This window comes from Colletotrichum lupini, chromosome 8, assembly GCF_023278565.1.
Source record: "Colletotrichum lupini chromosome 8, complete sequence".
In the NCBI taxonomy this organism is placed as follows: domain Eukaryota; kingdom Fungi; phylum Ascomycota; class Sordariomycetes; order Glomerellales; family Glomerellaceae; genus Colletotrichum; species Colletotrichum lupini.
Genome location: NC_064681.1, coordinates 2,322,460 through 2,342,752, shown reverse-complemented (window position 1 = coordinate 2,342,752; position 20,293 = coordinate 2,322,460). Strand labels below are relative to the sequence as shown.

Sequence of the window (20,293 nt, the reverse complement as noted above, 5' to 3'; positions counted from 1 at the left end):
GCGAGTTGGACCTGGACGCCCGGCCGGGAAGAAAGGGCAAGCGTGCGGCGAAGCGTGCGAGAGCCAAGCGCCGGGGCATGGCGGATTACGCGCAGAAGAGCGCGGATTTGGTCATGCGCGCTGCGGCGGAGGGAGGATGGCTTGTCGACGATGGCGATGACGATTGAGCCCTTCCCGTAGATATCCTCGCCAGCGTCTGGAGTATCACGATACCTGGAATCAAGGGTAGCGATACATAGGGGGTCAGTCAGGATGGGAAGATGGAGAAGCAGATGAGAAAAAATGTATGAGTACATGAAAAAATTTCGTCGAGATGGGCGTTTTGCATTTGCACAGTCTAGAAGAATAAACAGAGAGACAGACCAAATCATGGACTCCAACGGTGACACCATTCATTTGTCGCTCATTTTTGGAGGCTGATGCCACCCAGTTCTCTTTGCAAGCTCGGCATGCCACTGTCAACTTTCTAATCACGATTCCTCCGACGGTCAAAGTCAACCTCGCTCGAGGAGCCGCCCATACGCACGAATCTACTTCAAACTTGAACAAAAAACAAGAAACCCGTTCCTTGGAAAGGAATCTCCAAAAAAGGTGAGTGCGCTTCAATCGCGGACGGGAATTGAGCCCGACGTGGCTGGTGATGAGTTAGTGACGATGTTCCAATACTGAACCATCTCCTGATGATGAGTGAGCTGTAACTTACGGGTCGAACCCACAACCTTGAGATTAAGAGTCTCACGCTCTACCGATTGAGCTAGCCGGGCAGGCTTTGTGTTTCTGGTTGGTGACGAGATGCGAGGATGGGAGGGCCTATGATGCGGGTCGAAAAGGGGGACGAAGTGGTGGATGTCGTGGTTGTGGGTTAGAGGATTGGATCTTTCTTTTTGGGCGGAGGCGGAGGAGGAGAGGAATTAAGGTATGATGGGTTGGAGACGAACTATGGTAGGGAGATGATCTTGACGTAATAGAAGAAGCACGTGGATATCCGAGGTGGTTGAAAAGGATGTTCTGAAGTGCTTCGTGTGGAGAATGATAGTGACTATAATGAGTCGATATCGTCTTGGGAGACTTGCGCGCGCACTTGTGCCCAACATTGTGATTGAAAGTGAATCTATCTTAAGTTCCCTCAAGAGCTATGCTCGAGTTTTTAATAACCCCTAAGTTGATGCAATTATCCTAACGATACTCGTTTCGCCGCTTTACAAAGGAAAACTTTTCGGTATGCCTGCTCTAGCAACACTCCTCATCAACGTGGACCTTGCCATGTGTGCTGGAGCTCTTCATCTCCTCAGCGTTGAGCTTCTTCAGGATCTCAGGCTCGAAGCCGGCAGCGGCATACGTAGCCTTGTCCTGATCCAAGTTCTTGCCATTTGACAAGCCGTACTCGGGTGTCGAAGAGCCGTTGGACGAGATAGTATCGTCGCGGGTGACAGTCTGCTCGACACCGTTCGTGTACTTGCGGGACTCATCCTCCACGGAAGAGCCGTTGATCGTGTAGCCAGTGTCGCTGGCGTCGACGTAGGCCTCAAGTCCAGCACCCTGGCGGGGGTACTCCTTCATTAAGTCCTTGTGCACCTTGAGGGCAGCACACATGTCCTCGTGGGAGATATCGTTGAGGAACTCGCAGTTGCCCAGAGGTGAGGGAACGGCGGCACGGAGCTTGCCGTCACGGGTCTTGAGGATGGCAGAGGTAGCCTTCTCGAGCATGTCCTCGTCGAAGAGAGGGTGGTCCATGGATAGACCGGCGCGGGAGAAGAGGTTCAGCAGGCGGCGGTGCTCATCCGAGGAGAGCTTTCCGAGAACGTGGGCCAGAGTTGCGGAGTAGGCCATGTCAATAGAGATGGCGTGGCCGTGGCGCAGAGGCACATCGGGGGAGAGCTCGTGGAGGGGTGACCAACTGCGCGGGGTAAGCTTCTAGGACGCTTGTGGCGTATGCAGGGTGGAAAGTTGACTTACGTGTGGCCGTATGCGATAACACGATCAAGCATGATCTCGTGCAGGTTGGGGGTCTCTAGCTTCAACATCTCGTGAATACCATTGCGGTTGATCCTGTCAGCCGCATCCCTGACCTCCTTGCTAGCTCCATCAGTGCGACCGAAACCGGTCTTGATCAGTTCCTCACAGAAACGATCAAGCAGGTCGAAAGTCTCTAGATGGGCGCAAGTAGAGATCTTGATCAGCTCGGCGAAACCATTGCGGATCTGTGCGGTGGGAAGAGTTCGCAAGAAAGTGAAGTCGAGGAATGTGTGGGTTGGTGCGTGGTACGCGCCCAGACGGTTCTTGTAATTGCCGTAGTTGACAGCGACCTTGATAGACACAGACGCATCGATCAGGCCAATGACTGTCGTGGGAATGCGGATGAATGGCGTGTTGCGGCGGTAAGCGGCGCATGCGAAGCTGGGTTGTGTCAGAAGCCAAGCAAGTCAAGGGAACTTCTATAGGGAAACGTACCCTGCAACATCTGTGACCAGACCACCTCCGACAACAAGAACAGGCTCCTTCAATTGGTGTTAGATAATTTCGATGGCTCGAATCAAGACAAGATACTTACCTTGCGGTAGACACCAAATTCAGTCATGGAGTCGACGATGCTCAGCAACGTCTCCATGGACTTGGCCTTCTCACCAATCATGGTCTTGTGAATCTTGAGCTCAATGTTGTAGTGATCAAAGTACTCCTTCATCTCCTTGCCGTAGATGTTGAAGATGTTGAGGTCCATGACAGCCAAGCATCGCTTCCAGCGCGAGTAACAGTCGGCCAGCTGACTGTTCTGTTTGTTGAAAACGCCATCGAGGAGCTCAAAGTCGTACTCGATCTTCTCGTAACCGCAGACGGAGAAACCCTTCTTGGTGGGCTCCACCGTCGCCTTCATGTCTGATGCCATCTTGTCAAGGGAAGTAATAGAAATTGATTCGGTCTAGGTATTGCGCAATGGGAGAGAGGAGAGCGCGATTGTCAAGATGAAAGACGTTGAGAGTTGTTGAATGAGATGAGAGAGGTGATGAAAGGAATCTGCCAGAGAGGTGCTTCCAACATCAGGCTTTTGAATGAATTAAGCTCCCCATAGCTCGAACTACGATACAAGACCGCAGCCGTATGAGATACTTCTGGTTCCAGTAGTCATTACTCTTTCGGCGAATGTCAAATCCCGGAGAATTGTCGACGAATTGTCGACATCATCGCTTGCGCCTCCAACGCTCATCTAGGCCCACTCCAGCTTGACCGACTCCTCAAAAGAGAATCAAGTTACACAATCCCAAGGCAGACGAAAGCAAGTCGTCCGGAGACGACCAGCAAGGGTCGGAGTCAAAAGGTGAGACCCCGGCTTGTCCCGGGCGCCTAAGCTTGGAGCTACGCTGCTTTACCTTTGGGTAGAAGCAGCTGGCGCAACGCGGTAGTTGACAAGAGAGGAGAAACGGTGACAAGTACATTCGACTCGATGCTGCCGTCAAACTCTGGTGGCACAAGCGAGTTGCTAGTACGGACAAGCTTTTACGGGATCGTCCTCGTTTGGTGCGCGGTTTTTTCTCATATCAGATCTCTTCGTTTCTCTCGTATTACGGTTGCTGCGTGACGGCAATGTGCAGAAAGAGTGTCATGATGTTCATGACATTTGCCAATGGGGCTTACAGCTTCTGGCCCCGGAGACGTCTAGAAGCGAGGCCTGGCGTCCGTTCTGGCGTTAGTTCCGCATGCCACAGGCTCTCTGCTTGGTTATTGTGTCACAAACCAATGCGGTCCGCGGGGCGGGAAGATGGCGTGCTGTACTCGGAGCAACTTCCGATGTTCCCTATTTGCCGCCTGTCAAGCAAAAACGGCAAACAGAACGAGAGCTAGAGAAATCCCATGTTTCAGTCTGAAAAGTCGATTCCGTCATCGACATTCGATAATTTTGCGGTAGGAACGCGGAGCCAAGCGTAGCTACAGCAGGCTAGCTACGCTTGCCCTCAGAGACAAGCCCAGGCCCCAAAGTGCTGCTTGCCTTTTACGCCCAGGAGATGATCGACACGAGTCGGGAGATCTAGATCTCGCACGTGGGGAAGAGGGGGCGAGGACAGACCAGGGGGAGACAACCCTCCGGCGAGCCGCATCGGGACGTCGACAGCTTCTCGTTGGCTGGGGGAAGAAGAGCCTGCGTTACGGACATGGATGCAGTTTGCATTTCTGGTTCATCGGGTTTGTTCAAATGCTGTCAAGCGTGGGAGCCTCGGATCGGATGAAAGCATCGAGTCGCATGCTAGAGTTGGATCAGCGGCGTCCCTTCGCCTCGCCCCCCTCCCCCTGGCTTCGTGCTACCGTTGGCTTGACGCACCTTGATTGAGAAAAAGACCAAAGGCAGTTAAGACGTTTGGGAACACCCCGCAGTCGGCCGAGAAAAGCTGGCATGAGCTGAGAAAAGACTGCAGTTGCTGTGGAGTTGAGAAAGCTCGAAAGCAAAACTCAATTACATCGTCGACGCGGTTGATGAGGTGGTATGCGCGTCATGACTTACCGTGCCCAGCCAACTGCCCCTCTCCGCGTGCCACTACCCGCAATCGTCGCGAAAGCACATGATTTTGTACTCCCGTACTCCCGTACTCTTGTACTGATCAGGTACCTTTGTATCTGTCTACTACACGTACCGCGTACCACTTCTTCCACTTCCAGCAAAAGGTACCCACCGCATTCTCCCTCAACATATTGCGGGAGATGCGAATCACGATCTCGCGGGATGGCAAGGTCCGGCCATATACCCCGCCATGATCAGATTCATGTGTCTCTCTCTCTTCCTTTTTAGGCCGGAGCTACATAGGTACCCTGTGGCGCCCTGCCTTCAAACAGCTATCAAATAGCCCAAGGCGTGTCATGGATGATGGCCGAGCTTTCTCCCTGCTGCTGCTGCTGCTATGCTTTGCCCGGCAATTATTGCCTGGTCAATTTAATTTGGAAAGATCGGAGGAGGGAGGGGCAGCTCCACAGGGGTGAGGGGGGAAACGAGAAAGTTGGGGTAGGAGGGTGTGGTAAAGGTGGTCAAGGTCGCCGAGAGCTACGGTTCCCGTCAAATGTGCCTGCTTTGCTCGGAATTCCTTGCTTGCGCGCGACGGAGGCGGCGTTTTAATGTTGGTGGGAAGGCCTGTTCTGTTTCATCCATCGTGATCATAACTAGACCGGTGGCCCTTGGGATGAGCTGCCTGGGAATGCGTTCTGTTCTGTTTTCTCTTCCTTCTCGCCGTCTTCGGATTATCTTATCTACATAGATCTTTCGTCTCCAATTGAGATACCATAAACACCAAGAAAGCGACTGTGACTTTGCAACGGTTGGCACGCATACCTCAGTCAAGATGCCTCACTTTGACGAAAGCAAGGCATACGCCGTCCAGGAGGAAGTGTTCTTCGACGACGGCCGCGAAATCGAACTTCTGCACTTTGTCTACAGCCAACCCAACCTCGATGAGATCCGCGGCTCGCCGGAGGGCGTGTTGAAGGCGATTGACGATTTTGGCCGGACCAAGAAGTACCTCATGAATGTGGGCGAGGACAAGGGCAAGATTGTAACAGACTTGATCGCTGAAGTCAAGCCCAAGGTGATGGTAAGAGAAGAGCTTCGTTCCTAGAGGCGGCTTTCCGTCGCAAGTTCAGCAGTCTTTGACAATCGCACCTGTAACCATCCGAACGCTCTTGCTGGCTAAGGATGATCTGATCATTCCGCACTGTTTTCCCCCTTCGAGACATAGAGACGAGAGAGAGAGATTGGATGAAATCTAACACCCGCCAACAGGTCGAACTAGGAGGTTACGTAGGCTACTCCTGCATCCTCTTCGGCGCCGCCGTCCGCAAGGCCTCCCCGGGAGGCGGAGCGCAATACTTCTCCCTCGAGCGCAACCCCGAATTCGCCGCCGTCATCGGCTCCCTCGTCGACCTCGCCGGCCTCACCGACACGGTCAAAGTCGTCGTCGGCCCCAGCGACGCCTCCATCGCGCGCCTGCACGCCGACGGCACCTTTTCCAAAATCGACCTCGTGTTCCTGGACCACTACAAACCCGCCTACACCACGGACCTCAAACTCGCCGAACAACTAGGCCTCGTCGGCCCCGGCTCCGTCCTCGCCGCCGACAACGTCATCAAGCCGGGAAACCCGCCTTACTTGGAGTACGTCCGCAGCTCGGTGGCCGAGAAGCGCGCCGCCGCGAGAGACGTCGGCGACGCGAGGAAGGCGGCCGGGTGGCACGACGAGCGCACGGCGAAGCAGTACGAGAAGCGCGAGGGAGAGGAGAGGCTGGACTTGTCGCGCATCGGGAACCCCAATCTTCGGTACGAGAGTAAGCTCATCAACAGCTTTGAGCCGACTGGTGTGCCTGTAAGTTCTCGGTCTCTTGGATTGGCTGCTCTGGCCCATGAGGGTGCTGACAAGTTCTCGCTAGGATGGTGTTGAGATTACAAGATGTGTTGGCGAGGAGAAGGAATGAGCTTATAAATCACGAAGTTAGAATACCATGCTTTCATCCAATTGTTCCAGTCACATCAAACAAAGCGATCCAAAGGTTCACACCACGCACATCGCGCAGTGAAGTCGAGGTGTTGGCATGTGGCGCAAAAAATCCAGAAATATATTGGATGATTGGCATGTGCAGAACAGCCGCCATTCTAGTACTCCATCTTACTCCTTTGGTTTGGTCCCAAGAGAACTGCTCCTCTAACCCGCGTATTTCATGAAAAAGAAAATTCTCCCAAAAAATGCTTGTTTGTCCCAGTGTTCCAACAACGCCAAATTCAAACAGCAACCCACACAACAGAGGATAGACAGTCTAAATTCCCAGCCAGATCTTGGATCTCTCGTACGTGTAAAAGGCGACCGCTGCCATGGGCACAACCTTGACGTAGCCAATAGTCAAGCCCACGAAGAACCCCTGCATACCCCTCTCCCGGAAGATCATGGCGGCCGTCTCGCCGATGCGCAGTCGGTGGCCGTCGCCTACGGCACCGCCAACCTGCATTCGCCGACGAATGACCTCCAACGGGTACGATGCAGTCTGGGAGATGAGGCCGGCAACACCACCGGCGAGTAGTTCGGCCCATGATCGCAGCGGCGTGGGCTTGCCCGCAGGCAAGTTCTCCGGCCGCGGAAGCGTTGTCCATTTCGCGAGCTTGGGGTGGCGGAGAACGTCGCCGGCCGTGTCGTGCGTCAAAAAGGACATGCCGGCGTAAGGGAGCATACCCAGCATGGTCGGGGTGAAGCCTCTGTAAAAGTTGATCAGACCCGAGCGCGGGGCAACGGCGGTGACGGCGGAGGCGGCCGCCTCAGTTGCCGAGGTGCCGGCCGCTTGCGAGGCGGGGGACGTCCGCACAAAACGCTCGTTGTAGATCCGCCGGCAAATCGCGGATAACGAGGAACCGCCGTGTTTTGTCTCAAACGCTAACCGGACCCGAATGACCTCCAAGGGATATGTGAAAAAGACGGATGTGATGCCCGCCAGGGAGCCGCTGATAAGCCGGCGCCAGGGCGTCTCTTGATCTTGCCTCCTGATAATCATGGAGCGGATCTGCTCGTACGCAAGAAACTTGATTCCGGCGTAGGGGAAGATTCGGAGGAGAGTGGCCGAGTGTCCTCTATACAACCCCGTGAAGCCTTCGTGGGAGCGAATGTCCTTCATTGCCGTCACGACACCGAACCACGACCCAGTGTACTTTGCGAATTGCGGACTACTCGCCTGGAACAGAATCTTGACTCGGTCAAGAGGTGCGACAACCGTCTTTGCCTGTGGTACAAATCTGCGTCAGCATGACGGATATCCTCTCTACGCCGATTCATTCCTATTGCTACTTACAGCACATCCTGCCAGGCCTCCCGCGACGCCAGAACGCCAGACATAGTCGAACGTCCGCGTCTGCTTCCTGACGGCTACCGTCTCGTCGTCGTCAGTCGGGCACACGGGAGGGGCCCTCGTGTCTGGCTTCGGTCGCGCAGCATTTCGTTGGTTATTTGGTGCTACCTCCGACATAGAGGCATGTTCCAGCAGCGCTGACGGCATCACCTAGTCAGCGCAATCCGGCGAGCGCGCTCGTTCGCTTTGGCTGTTTGTGAAAGTGCTGGGCCCGGCGTTACTCGAGGAGCATTCCGCGAATCGTGTTTTCCAGAAGTGTGTTTCGAAGTTTCCGGGGTCGAGGATTCGAAGATTGGTAAAGGAGAAACTAAAGGAGCTCACAGCACGAGCTGGCAGGCGAGGAGGGTAAGGATCGTGGGGGGGAGTGGTGATCGTGGAGAAGGTTCCAAGGAGGCAGAGTGCGGGAAGGGAAGGGAAGGGTCTACAAGTAAAGCCGAAATGCGACGGGGCGGGACGTCATAAAGGCGAGATTTTAAAAAGGCTCCTTCTCATTGCACACAACTGGTGCTCTACGGGGGAGGAGCGTGGCGCACGAGCGGTAAATTGGGGGCTGCCCGCTGAGAGTTCTAGTACGGAGTACAGGGGTCTGGGCCACGAGCCGAAGATTGCCGAGCGTCGACGCGGGCGGATGGTCATTTTCAACTTCTCGACCTCTGCAGCGGGCTGTCTTTCCAGGATCTTCTCTGCTTTTACTCACTTCCGGTCCGGGGTTAGGCCTTTGATACCCACGATACCTCCGCAATTTCACTCCATGTGGGCAGTCGAATCGGGGACTGACTGCAAAGACTTTTCTCACACACAGAGAAACTAACTAACACCAGACCGCTTGTCCAAGGGGAAACCACACCAACGCAGGAGGGCCTCGGTAGGATTGGGGACTACAAGCACCGGACTGTTTTTTCCCACGGCCACCACAGTCAAGCCCCCACCAGGGTCCGGTCGAGGGGCACTTTGACTGCGCCGGGCCTCAAATCAAGCCTCCGGGGAAGACGCCCCGGGTCAAAGCCACAGGGGCAAGGCACGCTGGTCCTGGTTATACTTAGATGAAGAATGAGAAGAAGATACGATTCTAGTCATGACCTCTACTAGTCTTCCATCAAAGTCCTCTCAGGCGTGCTCGTCGCCAAGATGCGTCCTGTTCCAAAATGAAGACCGCTCCGTGTGTCTCGTCGACATACCCGCCTCGTTAGAGGAGAGCCAGCTCTTACCGGGCCAAGGTGCCGAGACAACAGGACAACCACAGAGACGGCTCCTCTCGGTCGACCCCGTCTCCGCGCCATTTACCCTCCCAGAGCCCCGGGAACCTCAAACCAATAACCAGACGCCGGCGAGCCAGCTCGCAGACCTCATGATCGAGGCAGCGGTGAGGAGCGCCCTCGATACGCTAAGACGGACCTGTGATGCGCCGTTTTGTCTCCCTCGTGTGACGGGCGGCGGGAGCAGCAGCGCCGTCGTCAGCACCACCGGTCGTGAAAGCAGCGTAAGCCCGCAGGATCATCCCGCACGCAAGGACAACGGCGACGATGCTGCCGCTGCCACTACCGCAGCCGCTTCTCGGCCGGTTGCGGCTGCGGCTGCGGCGCACTTTATTCCCCCAGAGTCTACGTACCTGAACGGCTCGATCCAGGAGACTAGGGAATCCTTCCTCTCGACGGCGCCCAAGTTTGACCTCATTATCATGGACCCTCCCTGGCCCAACAAGTCCGCGAGGAGAAAGAAGAAGACGACTGGCGGCTATGCCACCGTCTACGGTCTCAAGGAGACACGCGCGCTGCTGGACCAGATCCCCGTCGCCGCCCATCTCGCAGACGGCGGTCTCGTTGCCGTCTGGGTGACGAATAAGGCGACGCTGGTAGACTTGCTCACCTCGCCCAAGGGTGTCCTCGCATCCTGGGGCCTTGAGGTCGCTGCCGAGTGGCAATGGGTTAAGATCACGTCGCAAGGCGATGCCATCTTCGACATGGAGTCTGCGTGGAGGAAACCCTGGGAGAGGCTCATCGTCGCGAGAAAACGGGGTGACAATAAGAAGGTGCCCGGGAGGGTCATTGCCGCGGTCCCTGACGTTCACTCACGGAAGCCAAACCTGCGCTGCATGTTTGACGACCTGCTGCTCCGAGGATATCGCGGCCTAGAGGTATTTGCGCGTAATCTGACTGCTGGCTGGTGGGCATGGGGCAACGAAGCTCTTCGCTTTCAAGAGTCTCAGCACTGGGTCGCATCATCTGAAGAAATAAGGCATGCCGTAACTGAGGAGTCCGAATCCAAAGATACCAAAACCAATTGACACCTTTTCTATATCGCATGCCGTCCTTGTTGTGTGTTGTGTGTTGTACAAAACATGCCGATCCGCATGCTACACTATTGTTCTTTCGATTTTTGTACACGTGAATATCCCAACCCTTTCCGTCAACCCCCCATCTCATGAACTCCCGCAACGGGAAGATACTCATTTCCTCACCGATCTCTTCGATTGTCTCTTGATCAACCGCCAGCTCTTCGCCTTCCTCTTCTTGGGCGGATCCCACTTGCTATCCAGCTCAACCTCCTTGTTCCCCTGATCCCACTTGCCCGGCGCCGCACCGCGCAAGATTCTACCAGCCTGCTTGCGCAAAAACTTCCTCTCGGGGCTCTCCTTGTCCTTGCTCGGTCTCGCCAGCCTGCCGAGCTGCTTGCGGATGTCGCCGCGGTACTGCTCGCGCGAGACGCTCTCGCGCGCCTCCCACAGCTTCTTGTTCCAGGGCTCGAGGTCCGCGGGCGGGGAGGGCCACACGAAGGGCTTCGTCAGCTGCACCGTCATTACCTTGGTGCTCTGCGGGCGGAAATAGCCGGAGCCCGTCGACCGCCGCTCGATGGCCGACTGCTTGACTTGGGAGCGCACCGCCGTCGTCTCGACGTTGTAGAGGTTCCAGAGGTAGTCGCGGATGTCGAACTTTGTGAAGGTCAGGGGCACGTTGAAGGTGGCCATGTTGGCTGGGGATTTGTCCTTGCGGACAAAAGTGACGACATGGTTCGGCCTGAGGGGGGAGAGAGACGTTAGCTTTCTGTGAATGATGTCTTCGAGGTGCGTGGCGCCAGGGGGTGAAAGGTGATCTCGGGTGAAGGTAGTTGTGATTGGAAAGCTGAACCTACAGATACACTGCCTTCGTTCCCAGCTTGAAGGATGCCGGCCCTTGGCGGGCTACCGCTTGTGCCAATGCCTCCGCCATCTTGTCGTCCGTCGTTGATTTGGCTGAGCTTAATCGATCGTGGAGCTCCTGCGATGCGAGAATCCAAAAAGTTGACCGTCAGGATTGATCTGATTGATGATTGGTCGACTCGGGGTCACGTATTTCCGCCCTTACTAGTGGGGCCAGATTTACGGGTGCCGGGCGCAGGTGCGGGAAAATTGGGTCAACGATAGCTCCCTCAAGGTGTCTCCACACGAGGTCAATTCTTCCGACCGGGCCCGCTCCCCGGCCTTTGACTCTCGGCTTCAGATACAATTTATGGGCAACTTACCTTGATTCCACGTAGGTATTAACAGTCACCTTGGCATCCCTAGTGAAAGCCAAAGAACTCCAAATCAAGGTGCTTTTTTGCGAACGTATACCCAGTCCTAACCCGGCAAAAAACGGCAAGGCTGGGTCGCTTGTGTGTCAAGCAAAGGTGGAGTCAAGACATGTCACGCGACGTCCTGCCATGCGTAGATCTCGGACTCCGAAAGTTTGAGCCGGACAGCTTGATACTCGCTCTCGCCAATTCAGTGTTTAGCACTACCAATAAGGTACCAGTTCAGTTATGAGAGCTAGCAGAGCTTCTCCCCTCACTTCCACAGAAACAATACGTCGAGTCTTGGCTGCCTTCATCTGAGGAAGCTTCGACCACTTCACATCGAGATGTGCAAGAGGGGACAAGAAGATCAGTGTACGGATACAATACACGCCTATTGCGTTCATATCCGATGTTTTACCTGGCACGAGAAAGCAGCCAACGAGGCAAGAGCAGTGCCGATCAAGGAATGGCCTTGTCCGTCAGAGCTCCAACCCCAGATTCCAAGACCAGACGGGTTATGTAAGGCAGCGCACAAACCTGAGTCTAATCTCCACTGGTTTATGAGGGGAATTGGGAGCACCACAGCTGGCGATTTTCCTGGTATTCACCTCCTCATCGCGATGCCATTCTAGCACATTGAGAAGGCATGCACAACTACCGCGGTACATGGGGTCGGCTGCAAGTGGACCGGTGACTCAGATTCGACTCACACGCGGTAGACCGCAGAATTTGTTTCCCGAAAGAAGTAAGGGTGGATTGTACTAATAAACACAGCATTGCTAGCAACATGGAGACGCAACTATCCCGTACACATCTGGAAGGCTTTTCCCGTCCTTCTTACAGATCTTCATGAATCATGATGAACTTTTACCATCCATCTGTCATGGCTATTGGTGTCTGACTTAGACATCAAGGCCGTCAACAACCACACCCTTGTTCCAGGTCCAGTTCATGTAGCGAGCGGTCTCCTCGGCCGAAGCGTCGTCGACGAGGGCGCTAATAAGGTACAGAGCGGCATCGATACCGGCGCTGACTCCAGCGGCGGTGATGACGCGAAGACCGCCGAGGCGCATCGCGGCACGGCGGGTAATGGACTCGCGGCGGCCGGAGCTCTTGAAGGACATGCTGCCCTTTCTGTTTCAAAGAGTTAGTTTTACTCGTAGCACTGGAGATGGGGTGTAGATCTGGCCACGTACCTGGCGTTAGAGGGTCGGCGACCGGTGTCGGACTTGCGGCGGACGTAGGGGTTCTCGTCCTCATCTCCGAGCTCGAAGCGGAGGTTGTTGACGACGTAGCGAGCATCGTCAATGACATCAGTTCTCTCAGTGAGGTTGCGGGTAGCGGCCTCGCTGCAAAGGATCTCGAACTTGGTGATGTAGTCTGAGTGAGTAGTGGCGGAGAGGCCAGCGAGGACACCCTGCTTGGCAAGGAAGAGAGAACCGGTGCAGATGGAGAGGAGGGTACGCTCGTGGGAGGGATCCTTCTGCTGCAACTCAGAGAAGGCCTGGATGAGAGGAAGGGGCTCGGCATTGTTCTTGAGAATGTTCTCACTGTCGCCGCCAACAATGACGAGGACGTCAAAGTCGCTGAGGCGCTCATAGGCCTCCTTGAAGGGGATTTGGGTGCCAATGGTAACACCAGAGTCGGAGACGACCTTGGGCTCTGCGGCCGCAATGGTACACTCGAAGGCCTTGGAGTCTGCGGGGTCGGGCACTGGTTAACATGGCTGCATGACAGCGGCGTGCGTGGCGGATGGAGCGGGGAAGGCAGTGAGGAGGAGGAGCTGCGCAGAAGCTTCCAAGAAGGTAAATAGGTAACTCACTCTTGTCCTTCTGGTCATGAAGAGCAGTGGACAAAGCCTCCATAGGGCCTGCCATGTCAAGAAGGTCGAAGTTGGGTTGCAGGGCGAACAGAACCTCAATGGGCTCGTCCGCCACTGCAGAGCTCTTGTTTGCCATCGTGCCGGTTGTTAATGTAGTGGTTCAAGGGGGGAAGAGTAAGTAATACAGCTTGTGCTAGCTGTAAGGTTGTGTTGGAGTAATTGGGGTACCGAGATGAGTTCTCGGAGAAGGTCGTTGCTGGGGATTGGCGATTGATTGATGAGATTGGGCTGTTTGTTGGTTGACGATGGTGGAAGAAGAGGAAGTGGAAGTGGAAGGAGAAGAGGGAAGCTCTGAGCTATTTGGATGGATGGAGGGGAGGGGAAGGAAGTAATAAGGGTCGAGTCATCTGGTCAAAGGTGGTCAAAGGAGGGGTTGGCAGATGCACCACCAACCCACCAGACCTCTTCTTCTCCTTACCTCGTTACGGTTTACCTGACCTTAGCTGACTTCCATTCCGGAATGTCTACCTCCTAACGCATCACCTTGAGGTGGACGTTGAGGTACCTCTCCTGGCGGTATGTCCCCCTTCCCCCCTTTGGATCTACGCAGTTGGCCGGCTTCAAACCAAAGCAACCCCTCCTGCCTACGCGTGCTACATACGGTCCGCTTGCCCTCGTCCAGCTCAGCTGAGTCAACTGGCCATTGAGTGACTGATCAGGTGCGTTTCTGGAAAAGGCCACAACCCACAACAGCTTCAAGTGGTCCAATGGCCCCACTGTCTCCCGTACGTTTTCTGGGGTCGGGTGCATCGGTGGCCCACGGTGCATGGCGCTCTTTCGCGGATTGCGGGGTTAGTCTCCCCGTGAGGTCACTGGTGGGTCCCGGTACATGCCTGCAGGGCACCCGGAACACCGAGATCCAAGTATCTCCACTTTGAACTCTCTTTCCTTGCGGCGTCGCCCGCCCTTGGAGGTGTCGCACTGGCAATGAATTGAGCCCTGCGAGTCGCGACAGAGCACTGTGAGACCCAGCAGGTCAGGCCCCACAGCAAGACTAAGCGAGACCAACCACAAGCTGTGTTGCAAAGCTGTTTGGCCGCGTCCTGCCGAACAGTGGTCTTCCGTCAGGCCCCTCCCATGCCTTGTAGCGTGCCGTCCAATGATCCAACCTATCTTATCGGCCTTCTACAGCGTTCCCGGCCTTGTTCGAGAGAGGGTCCCAAGCAAAGCTTGTACCTTGCATCAGCAGATTCCGTTGCCGTTGCCTGACAGTTGCATGATCTCGACTTACCCACCTGCGCCCACAGACGGACCTTGCCTTGCTTTTTCCACAAGCGAAGAACATCGTGAGGCTCGATGAAGAGTCACCGCTAACAAAATGGCGTCGTCAGCGTAAGTGGTCAGACTGTGTTCCCTCTTCGTCTTTTCCCTTCATTTCCCAACGACCTGGGTCGCCTGCGTAATGTGGTGCGCGATATTCCATCCCGCAACTTACCTGCGCCTGCGACTTGCGACAACGCACACGATAGGGCTAATACCAGACTTTCTAGGTCTCTTAAGGACCTGTCCAAAGCCTTGACGTCCTTCTTTGCCTCGCCTTCTCTTCCACTGCCCGACGATGTCGCCCAAGTCATCGATGCCTACCTGAACAAGCACGAGAAATACGAGGATTCGAGCGCCGAGCGACTACAAGATGACTTCCTCGGCATCTGGGATAAGCATGTTAAGGGTGCACCACCCAAGTATGCTGCCTTCGTCCACGTCTTCCGACTCCTGGTGCCTGCGATCCGCACCCCGGCCCGCCTTCTCAAGTGGTGGGATCTACTCAACGACCCGATCCTGGAGAACTTTACTCGGGAGAAGGGCTTGATGGAAGAGTCTCACCATGCGACGCTAGAGGTTCTCATGTTGGATGCGCACGAGGAAGACGACCCAAATGAAGAACGGGTTGTGAACCCTTTCGCCAAGAGGCTCTTGTCATCATGGCTAGAAAAGTACTATAAGATACAGTCTGAAAGTGACTTGACTGCACAATCCAGCGAGCGCGCAATACGCCAGGCCTTGATTACGTATGGCAGGAAGAAGCCCAAGGTACGTCAACATCGTTTCCGTCGTGGGTGCGACCAGTATTCTTATGCTATGGCAGGATTTTCTTTTCGCATTAGATACGTGCTTTGTGCGGAGTGAATTCCGCGCGAGGGCGGCCAAACTGCTGTGCGAATTTGTCCAGAGCCAACCACCACACCTACACCTGATACTGCAGACGCCGCTGTTCAATAATCTGCTGCGATGCCTGCAACAAGACACATCGACTACGGCCATCTCGATGGCCATCACCGCCCTCATCATGATATTGCCACATATGCCTAGTTCCTTGGTGCCACATCTCCCGAACTTGTTCAATATCTATGCGCGGTTGCTCTTCTGGGACAGCGAACGGACGGGTATTATCGAGGCAACATCAGATGAAAGCGAGCAGAAGAGCCTTGCGTCGCCTTCAGGCTGGGAGACATGCCAGTACTCTCCCGAGACCGACGACATCGAGGTCCCTCATCTCGCCAACTACTTTACCGTCCTCTACGGCTTGTATCCCATCAATTTCATGGACTACATTAGGAAGCCGCAACGTTATCTTCGACATGCTAACGCGGCTAATGCGGATGAAGTGGAAGTTCAACCAACAGAGATTAGGTACAAGTCTGAGCGGTACAGGCAAAGCCATCTTCTGCACCCAAACTTCTATACCCTGACAATCGAGTCTGAAAAGACCGATTTTGGTCGATGGATGACTAGCGAACCAGCAGAAGTCGTGGCCGAGTGCATGGCACTGCGTTTCTCTCCCGAAGGTTTCGCGGCTATCGAACCGGACAGCATGCAGTCGGCTGAGGGTGACAGCTCCCTTCTCAGCGATGAATCTGATCGAGACGGTCTCGGTCCTGCCTTGCTCAGCGGATGCAGCTTGGAACCTGGCGCTGAGAGCTGGAGAAGCAATCAAGATCTTGACCAAAACTCAAGAGCAAGCAGCCACGTGCATTCGACTGGCCAAGGTCAAAGCTCGCTTTCAAGTCAGCCTTCCCACAGAAACTCCCTGGAGGCCCCCAAGGCAGACATCGCTGGGGACAGTCCGACGTTGCCCCCTCAGCTAGTTCCGTCGACCTCCCACACCCATTTGCAGGACATGATTCAATCGAACAAAGCTATCAAGTCAGGACTCCATCAGTCTTTGGCCAATGATAGCGTTCCATCACTCGCGCTGAGCCACCCAGATTCAGCAGCGGAGAAGGCCCCTACTGGCCACATGCCTCCATCTCTGCCAGTCATCTCTACGCCAACGTCTGTTGCTGAAGGACAATCCCAAGTCGCACATTTGCAGAGGCAGATTCTGCTACTCCACAATGATTTGAACTTTGAAAGGTATCTCAAGCAGCAACACATGGCGCATATCGGCGAATTGCGCCGCAAACAAGTTCGGGAAGCTGCAAGTGAAGCCGAAACACAGAATCTTATCTTGACGAACCGGACGCTGAGGAAGCGGTTGGAAGACTCAAAGAAGGCCGAGAATCAAATCAGGAAAGAATCAGAAAAGAGCCGAACGTTGGCCAAGAAGTGGGAATCCGACTTATCCGCAAAACTGCGAACTCTGCGTGAGGAGTCGAGGAAGACCAAGGCAGAGATCCAGTCTCTGCAGCAAGAGTTGCAGGGTGCACGCGAAGAGAGCGAGAAACTGAAGAAATTGGTGTGTGACGCTGAGGTCAAGGAGCTAAATTCGAAGCAGACCATGCAGTCCGTGGAAATCAATGCTGCCGAGAACGACCGCTTGAAGGCTGATGTAGAGCGGCTGTCGATCTCTGAAAGAAACCTGCAAGCCAAGGAGGCAGAAAGACAGGCGGCAATCACATCTGCTGCGGAAGCAGAAAACCGAGCCGAGATCTTGGACTTGAAGCTTCAAGCGCGCGAGGGGGAGCTCCAGAAGACGAAGAAGCTCTTCCAAACGCAAATTGGCGTGCTTAACTCGAAACTCTTAGAGGCGCATGAAGGCATTCACAATAGACGGAACGCCGAAACCAAGGCGGCGGTCGAGAGCGCGCTAGCTGCGAGTCGGGCAAAGCAGGCTGAGCTTCAAAAGCAATACACCAGCCTGATGAGGAAGTACACGGTGCTGCAGTCGCAGCTAGAGGAGAACCGGTTCTCGGTAGGATCTTCGAACTCTCACGGCCGGGGCGATTTCGTCTTCCGCATGGACGGTGACGGGGAAGGGTCGACGCACTCGAGCAGTCCGGTCACGACGAGAGGTAGTCACTCGGGGATCCACAGGGTCTTGTCGGAGCACGACTTCCTCAACCCGACGTCGTACAATGCGACACCGCCAATCATGTCGAAGCCGTCGACTCCGGTCCCCTCGAGCGCGCACCTCCCACCCGTACCTTCCAGCCCGATTGAGACGGACGAGGCCATTAGCCCGACCACGACAGATCCGAGATACTTCGGCAGAGGTGAGTCTGGAACATCGGCCCGGCTTCGGCTCCGAGATGGGTTCTGGCGGATCAACTAATTGAGAATTGTTTTTCTTATTCTTTCCAGGCGGAGTACAGAATCGACGGAAAGATGAAAAGGGGAAGAAGAAGGAGGAAGGAGGTAGTGGTGGCGGCGGCGGTGGCGGTAGCAGCAGCGACAAGAAGGAGAAAAAGTCGGGCGTGATACGGGGTATACGTGGATACATGTGATCAGCAAAGCATCATAAGCGAGTCGGTCTGGTCGAGAGAAGACGGAAACACGGCCCATGAAGAGAGATACCCAATGACTAAAAGTTCTGCTAGATTTGTGGCCAAGATGCAATCACGTTCGCGTATGATAACCATCATTCTTCGGGGGCCAAACGCCACAGATCATCTTATGAGTTTTGGTTCCTCCTAGCATTTAGTTGGGCTGCAAAGGGGGCACATTTGACTACTGTCAAGCGCTGGACAAGGGAGCTGTAGAAAGCTGAGCCCGAAAAGTAGGCAGTTGCTGCCGAGTAAAACGACAGCGCACAAGATGCTACGGAGCCTTTGACTACCATAACCATTCAGTCACTGAGTTACTTCCGACTCCCCGGAACGGTGGTGTTCTTCAAGATATCAACTTTCGGTGTACAAGATCTGTCCGAGCTGACAAAGCAGATGGAACACACCGGAGCAGACGACATGAGCCAAAGATCTCGCCTGCTACAAGAATCCGAGTACGGCTATTCCGCACCCACATGAAGGCTATCCCGCACCCATACTAGGCCTACTCAAGCAAATAGTGGGCTGCACGTGACTACAAGCCGCAGCAGCCACATGTGACCCGGAATCTCTATTATTCCGGCAGTTCTAGAGGATTGGAAGGCGCAGCTTCCACTGTACCTTCCACAACTGCACCTTCCACAACTGCACCTTCCACAACTGCACCTTCCACAACTGCACCTTCCACAACTGCACCTTCCACAACTGCACCTTCCACAACTGCACCTTCCACAACTGCACCTTCCACTTTGCCCTCTTTTACAATGCCGACTATGCGCGCTTTTCGAAGTCAAAACCACGACTTCAGAAGCTAGTCTTTGCTCAGGGAAAATACATCTCTAGAGCCCATATTTTGGTGCTGGGAGAGGTACTTATCCTGCTTCAAAAATGACCAAAAAAGGTGGTGTTACGCGTCAAAACAGAAATAATGGGAAGGCGCGTGCCCATGGCCTGACATGTGGCTGCTGCGGCTGTGTAGTCACGTGCAGCCCACTATTTGCTTGAGTAGGCCTAGTATGGGTGCGGGATAGCCTTCGTGTGGGTGCGGAATAGCCGTACCCAAGAATCCGCCTCGACGATTGGAAACCAGTCAGTGGTGCGCAGCCTCATTATGCAGGAGCTCCCACGGACACGGCGGAAGCGGTTTGGGCTCAACACATAGTCTTCCATGACTCTATCTCTTCCAGACAAACTGTAGAAGGCCAACTGAATTCAGTCACCTGAATTCGTGCGCCTCTAGGAATAGGACAGGAGCGCAACTATGCTCGAGGGATCAAGTGAGGCTTGCAAAAAGGCTAACCTCGTTGTGAGGGACATTCCGATGAACAGCAGCTTTGGTCAATAGTTCCCGGAACTGTTGGCCTTAGTTTCTCAGCTTTGACTCCTTGCCTAATTGGCCCAAGGCAGTATCGACATTGTGAGAAGAGAAAGGGAAGCTTGGAAATTGTCTTCCGTCAAGCGCAAGCGCAAGCGCAAAGACTTTGACGCAGAAAGTCCGCTTCACAGAGTTCCATGCCTTAGAGTCGAAGAAGGGGGAAGCGATAGCTGCTTCCTTCCTCACGTCGGTACGCTCTGCAGCTTGCAGCATCGCCACCCGTATCAGTATCTGTCTTGCAAGCGCAACTCCGAGCCCCGAGGACGTGTTTCCTACCTTTCACCGATGCATAAGTCTTTGCTTTGGGCTGCTTGCCTTAGTCTTACTTGAAAGATTGTCTACGGAGAGTCGGGTATGAGAAGACTGCCGTGATTGGCCCAAACTCGCCGCCTGTCTCCTGGATCGAACCCGGGTTCCCGAGCGCACGGCTCTACGCCTTCCAAAAACGGTTGCTAGTGAGGCCCTTGCAGTAGTTCGCAATCTGTCAAGTGTCCGTCTGAGACAGCATCCAGCGCGGGATGAGCTTCCCAGAGACGGACTGCGGAAAGGAGTACGAAAATGGAAGGGAGACGTTGCGTCGGGCTTTCATCAGGTTCCGAGTCTATGAAAGACTAACAAATCTCACTTCAACTTGTCATCAGACTTTTTATGGCTTTTCACCTCAGTCTCGCCGTCGCGAGAGAGATGGTCTCGTCATGTAATAGCTCTCAGCTCGTTTTTTATTCTCGGACCTCCACTTACACGGCCTATCGACAGCAGTGCCTCGTTTCGATTTGCTGCATGCACATTGCCGTCCAGAAGGAAAACAAGATAGGGCAACAAAGAGGCCCAAGAACCAGAGGAAAAGGACGTCCGTCGCCTTGAAGCACGAGGTCGGACCTTCTGACGTCAAAACATCAATGGGACAAAAAGTCATCAGGATGGATGAAGCAAGCAGGAA

General features: G+C 54.6%; 8 protein-coding genes and 1 non-coding gene across 9 annotated transcripts; 3 read left to right on the top strand and 6 right to left on the bottom strand.

Moving 5' to 3' along the window:
* Positions 1-85: 85 nt before the first annotated feature.
* On the bottom strand, positions 86-1,094 carry CLUP02_15191 (uncharacterized protein; the record flags this gene model as incomplete). The annotated part of the gene is made up of 6 exons (XM_049294115.1): positions 86-213; positions 295-337; positions 364-462; positions 542-677; positions 740-810; positions 939-1,094. 6 exons carry the CDS (start codon positions 1,092-1,094, stop codon positions 86-88), a joined length of 633 nt encoding a protein of 210 aa, XP_049151261.1.
* CLUP02_tRNA268 lies at positions 696-760 on the bottom strand. Its single transcript has one exon. It is a non-coding gene; the product is annotated as a tRNA-Lys (tRNA).
* Positions 1,095-1,230: 136 nt separating the features above from the next.
* CLUP02_15190 (3-dehydroquinate synthase) lies at positions 1,231-2,884 on the bottom strand (the record flags this gene model as incomplete). The annotated part of the gene is made up of 4 exons (XM_049294114.1): positions 1,231-1,897; positions 1,957-2,397; positions 2,452-2,498; positions 2,552-2,884. The coding sequence occupies 4 exons, from the start codon at positions 2,882-2,884 to the stop codon at positions 1,231-1,233; spliced, it is 1,488 nt and encodes a 495-aa protein (XP_049151260.1).
* Positions 2,885-5,321: 2,437 nt separating this feature from the next.
* CLUP02_15189 (uncharacterized protein) lies at positions 5,322-6,446 on the top strand (the record flags this gene model as incomplete). Its single annotated transcript, XM_049294113.1, has 3 exons — positions 5,322-5,570; positions 5,759-6,337; positions 6,402-6,446. 3 exons carry the CDS (start codon positions 5,322-5,324, stop codon positions 6,444-6,446), a joined length of 873 nt encoding a protein of 290 aa, XP_049151259.1.
* Positions 6,447-6,785: 339 nt separating this feature from the next.
* On the bottom strand, positions 6,786-8,498 carry CLUP02_15188 (uncharacterized protein; the record flags this gene model as incomplete). Its single annotated transcript, XM_049294112.1, has 4 exons — positions 6,786-7,736; positions 7,806-7,999; positions 8,084-8,283; positions 8,362-8,498. The coding sequence occupies 4 exons, from the start codon at positions 8,496-8,498 to the stop codon at positions 6,786-6,788; spliced, it is 1,482 nt and encodes a 493-aa protein (XP_049151258.1).
* Positions 8,499-8,937: 439 nt separating this feature from the next.
* CLUP02_15187 (uncharacterized protein) lies at positions 8,938-10,146 on the top strand (the record flags this gene model as incomplete). Its single annotated transcript, XM_049294111.1, has 1 exon — positions 8,938-10,146. One exon carries the CDS (start codon positions 8,938-8,940, stop codon positions 10,144-10,146), a length of 1,209 nt encoding a protein of 402 aa, XP_049151257.1.
* Positions 10,147-10,308: 162 nt separating this feature from the next.
* CLUP02_15186 (ribosomal protein L23) lies at positions 10,309-11,068 on the bottom strand (the record flags this gene model as incomplete). The annotated part of the gene is made up of 2 exons (XM_049294110.1): positions 10,309-10,876; positions 10,992-11,068. 2 exons carry the CDS (start codon positions 11,066-11,068, stop codon positions 10,309-10,311), a joined length of 645 nt encoding a protein of 214 aa, XP_049151256.1.
* Positions 11,069-12,295: 1,227 nt separating this feature from the next.
* Positions 12,296-13,351, bottom strand: CLUP02_15185 (uncharacterized protein; the record flags this gene model as incomplete). Its single annotated transcript, XM_049294109.1, has 3 exons — positions 12,296-12,527; positions 12,590-13,091; positions 13,216-13,351. 3 exons carry the CDS (start codon positions 13,349-13,351, stop codon positions 12,296-12,298), a joined length of 870 nt encoding a protein of 289 aa, XP_049151255.1.
* Positions 13,352-14,593: 1,242 nt separating this feature from the next.
* On the top strand, positions 14,594-17,939 carry CLUP02_15184 (uncharacterized protein; the record flags this gene model as incomplete). The annotated part of the gene is made up of 4 exons (XM_049294108.1): positions 14,594-14,607; positions 14,766-15,306; positions 15,362-17,708; positions 17,797-17,939. 4 exons carry the CDS (start codon positions 14,594-14,596, stop codon positions 17,937-17,939), a joined length of 3,045 nt encoding a protein of 1,014 aa, XP_049151254.1.
* Between the last annotated feature and the right edge of the window lie 2,354 nt (positions 17,940-20,293).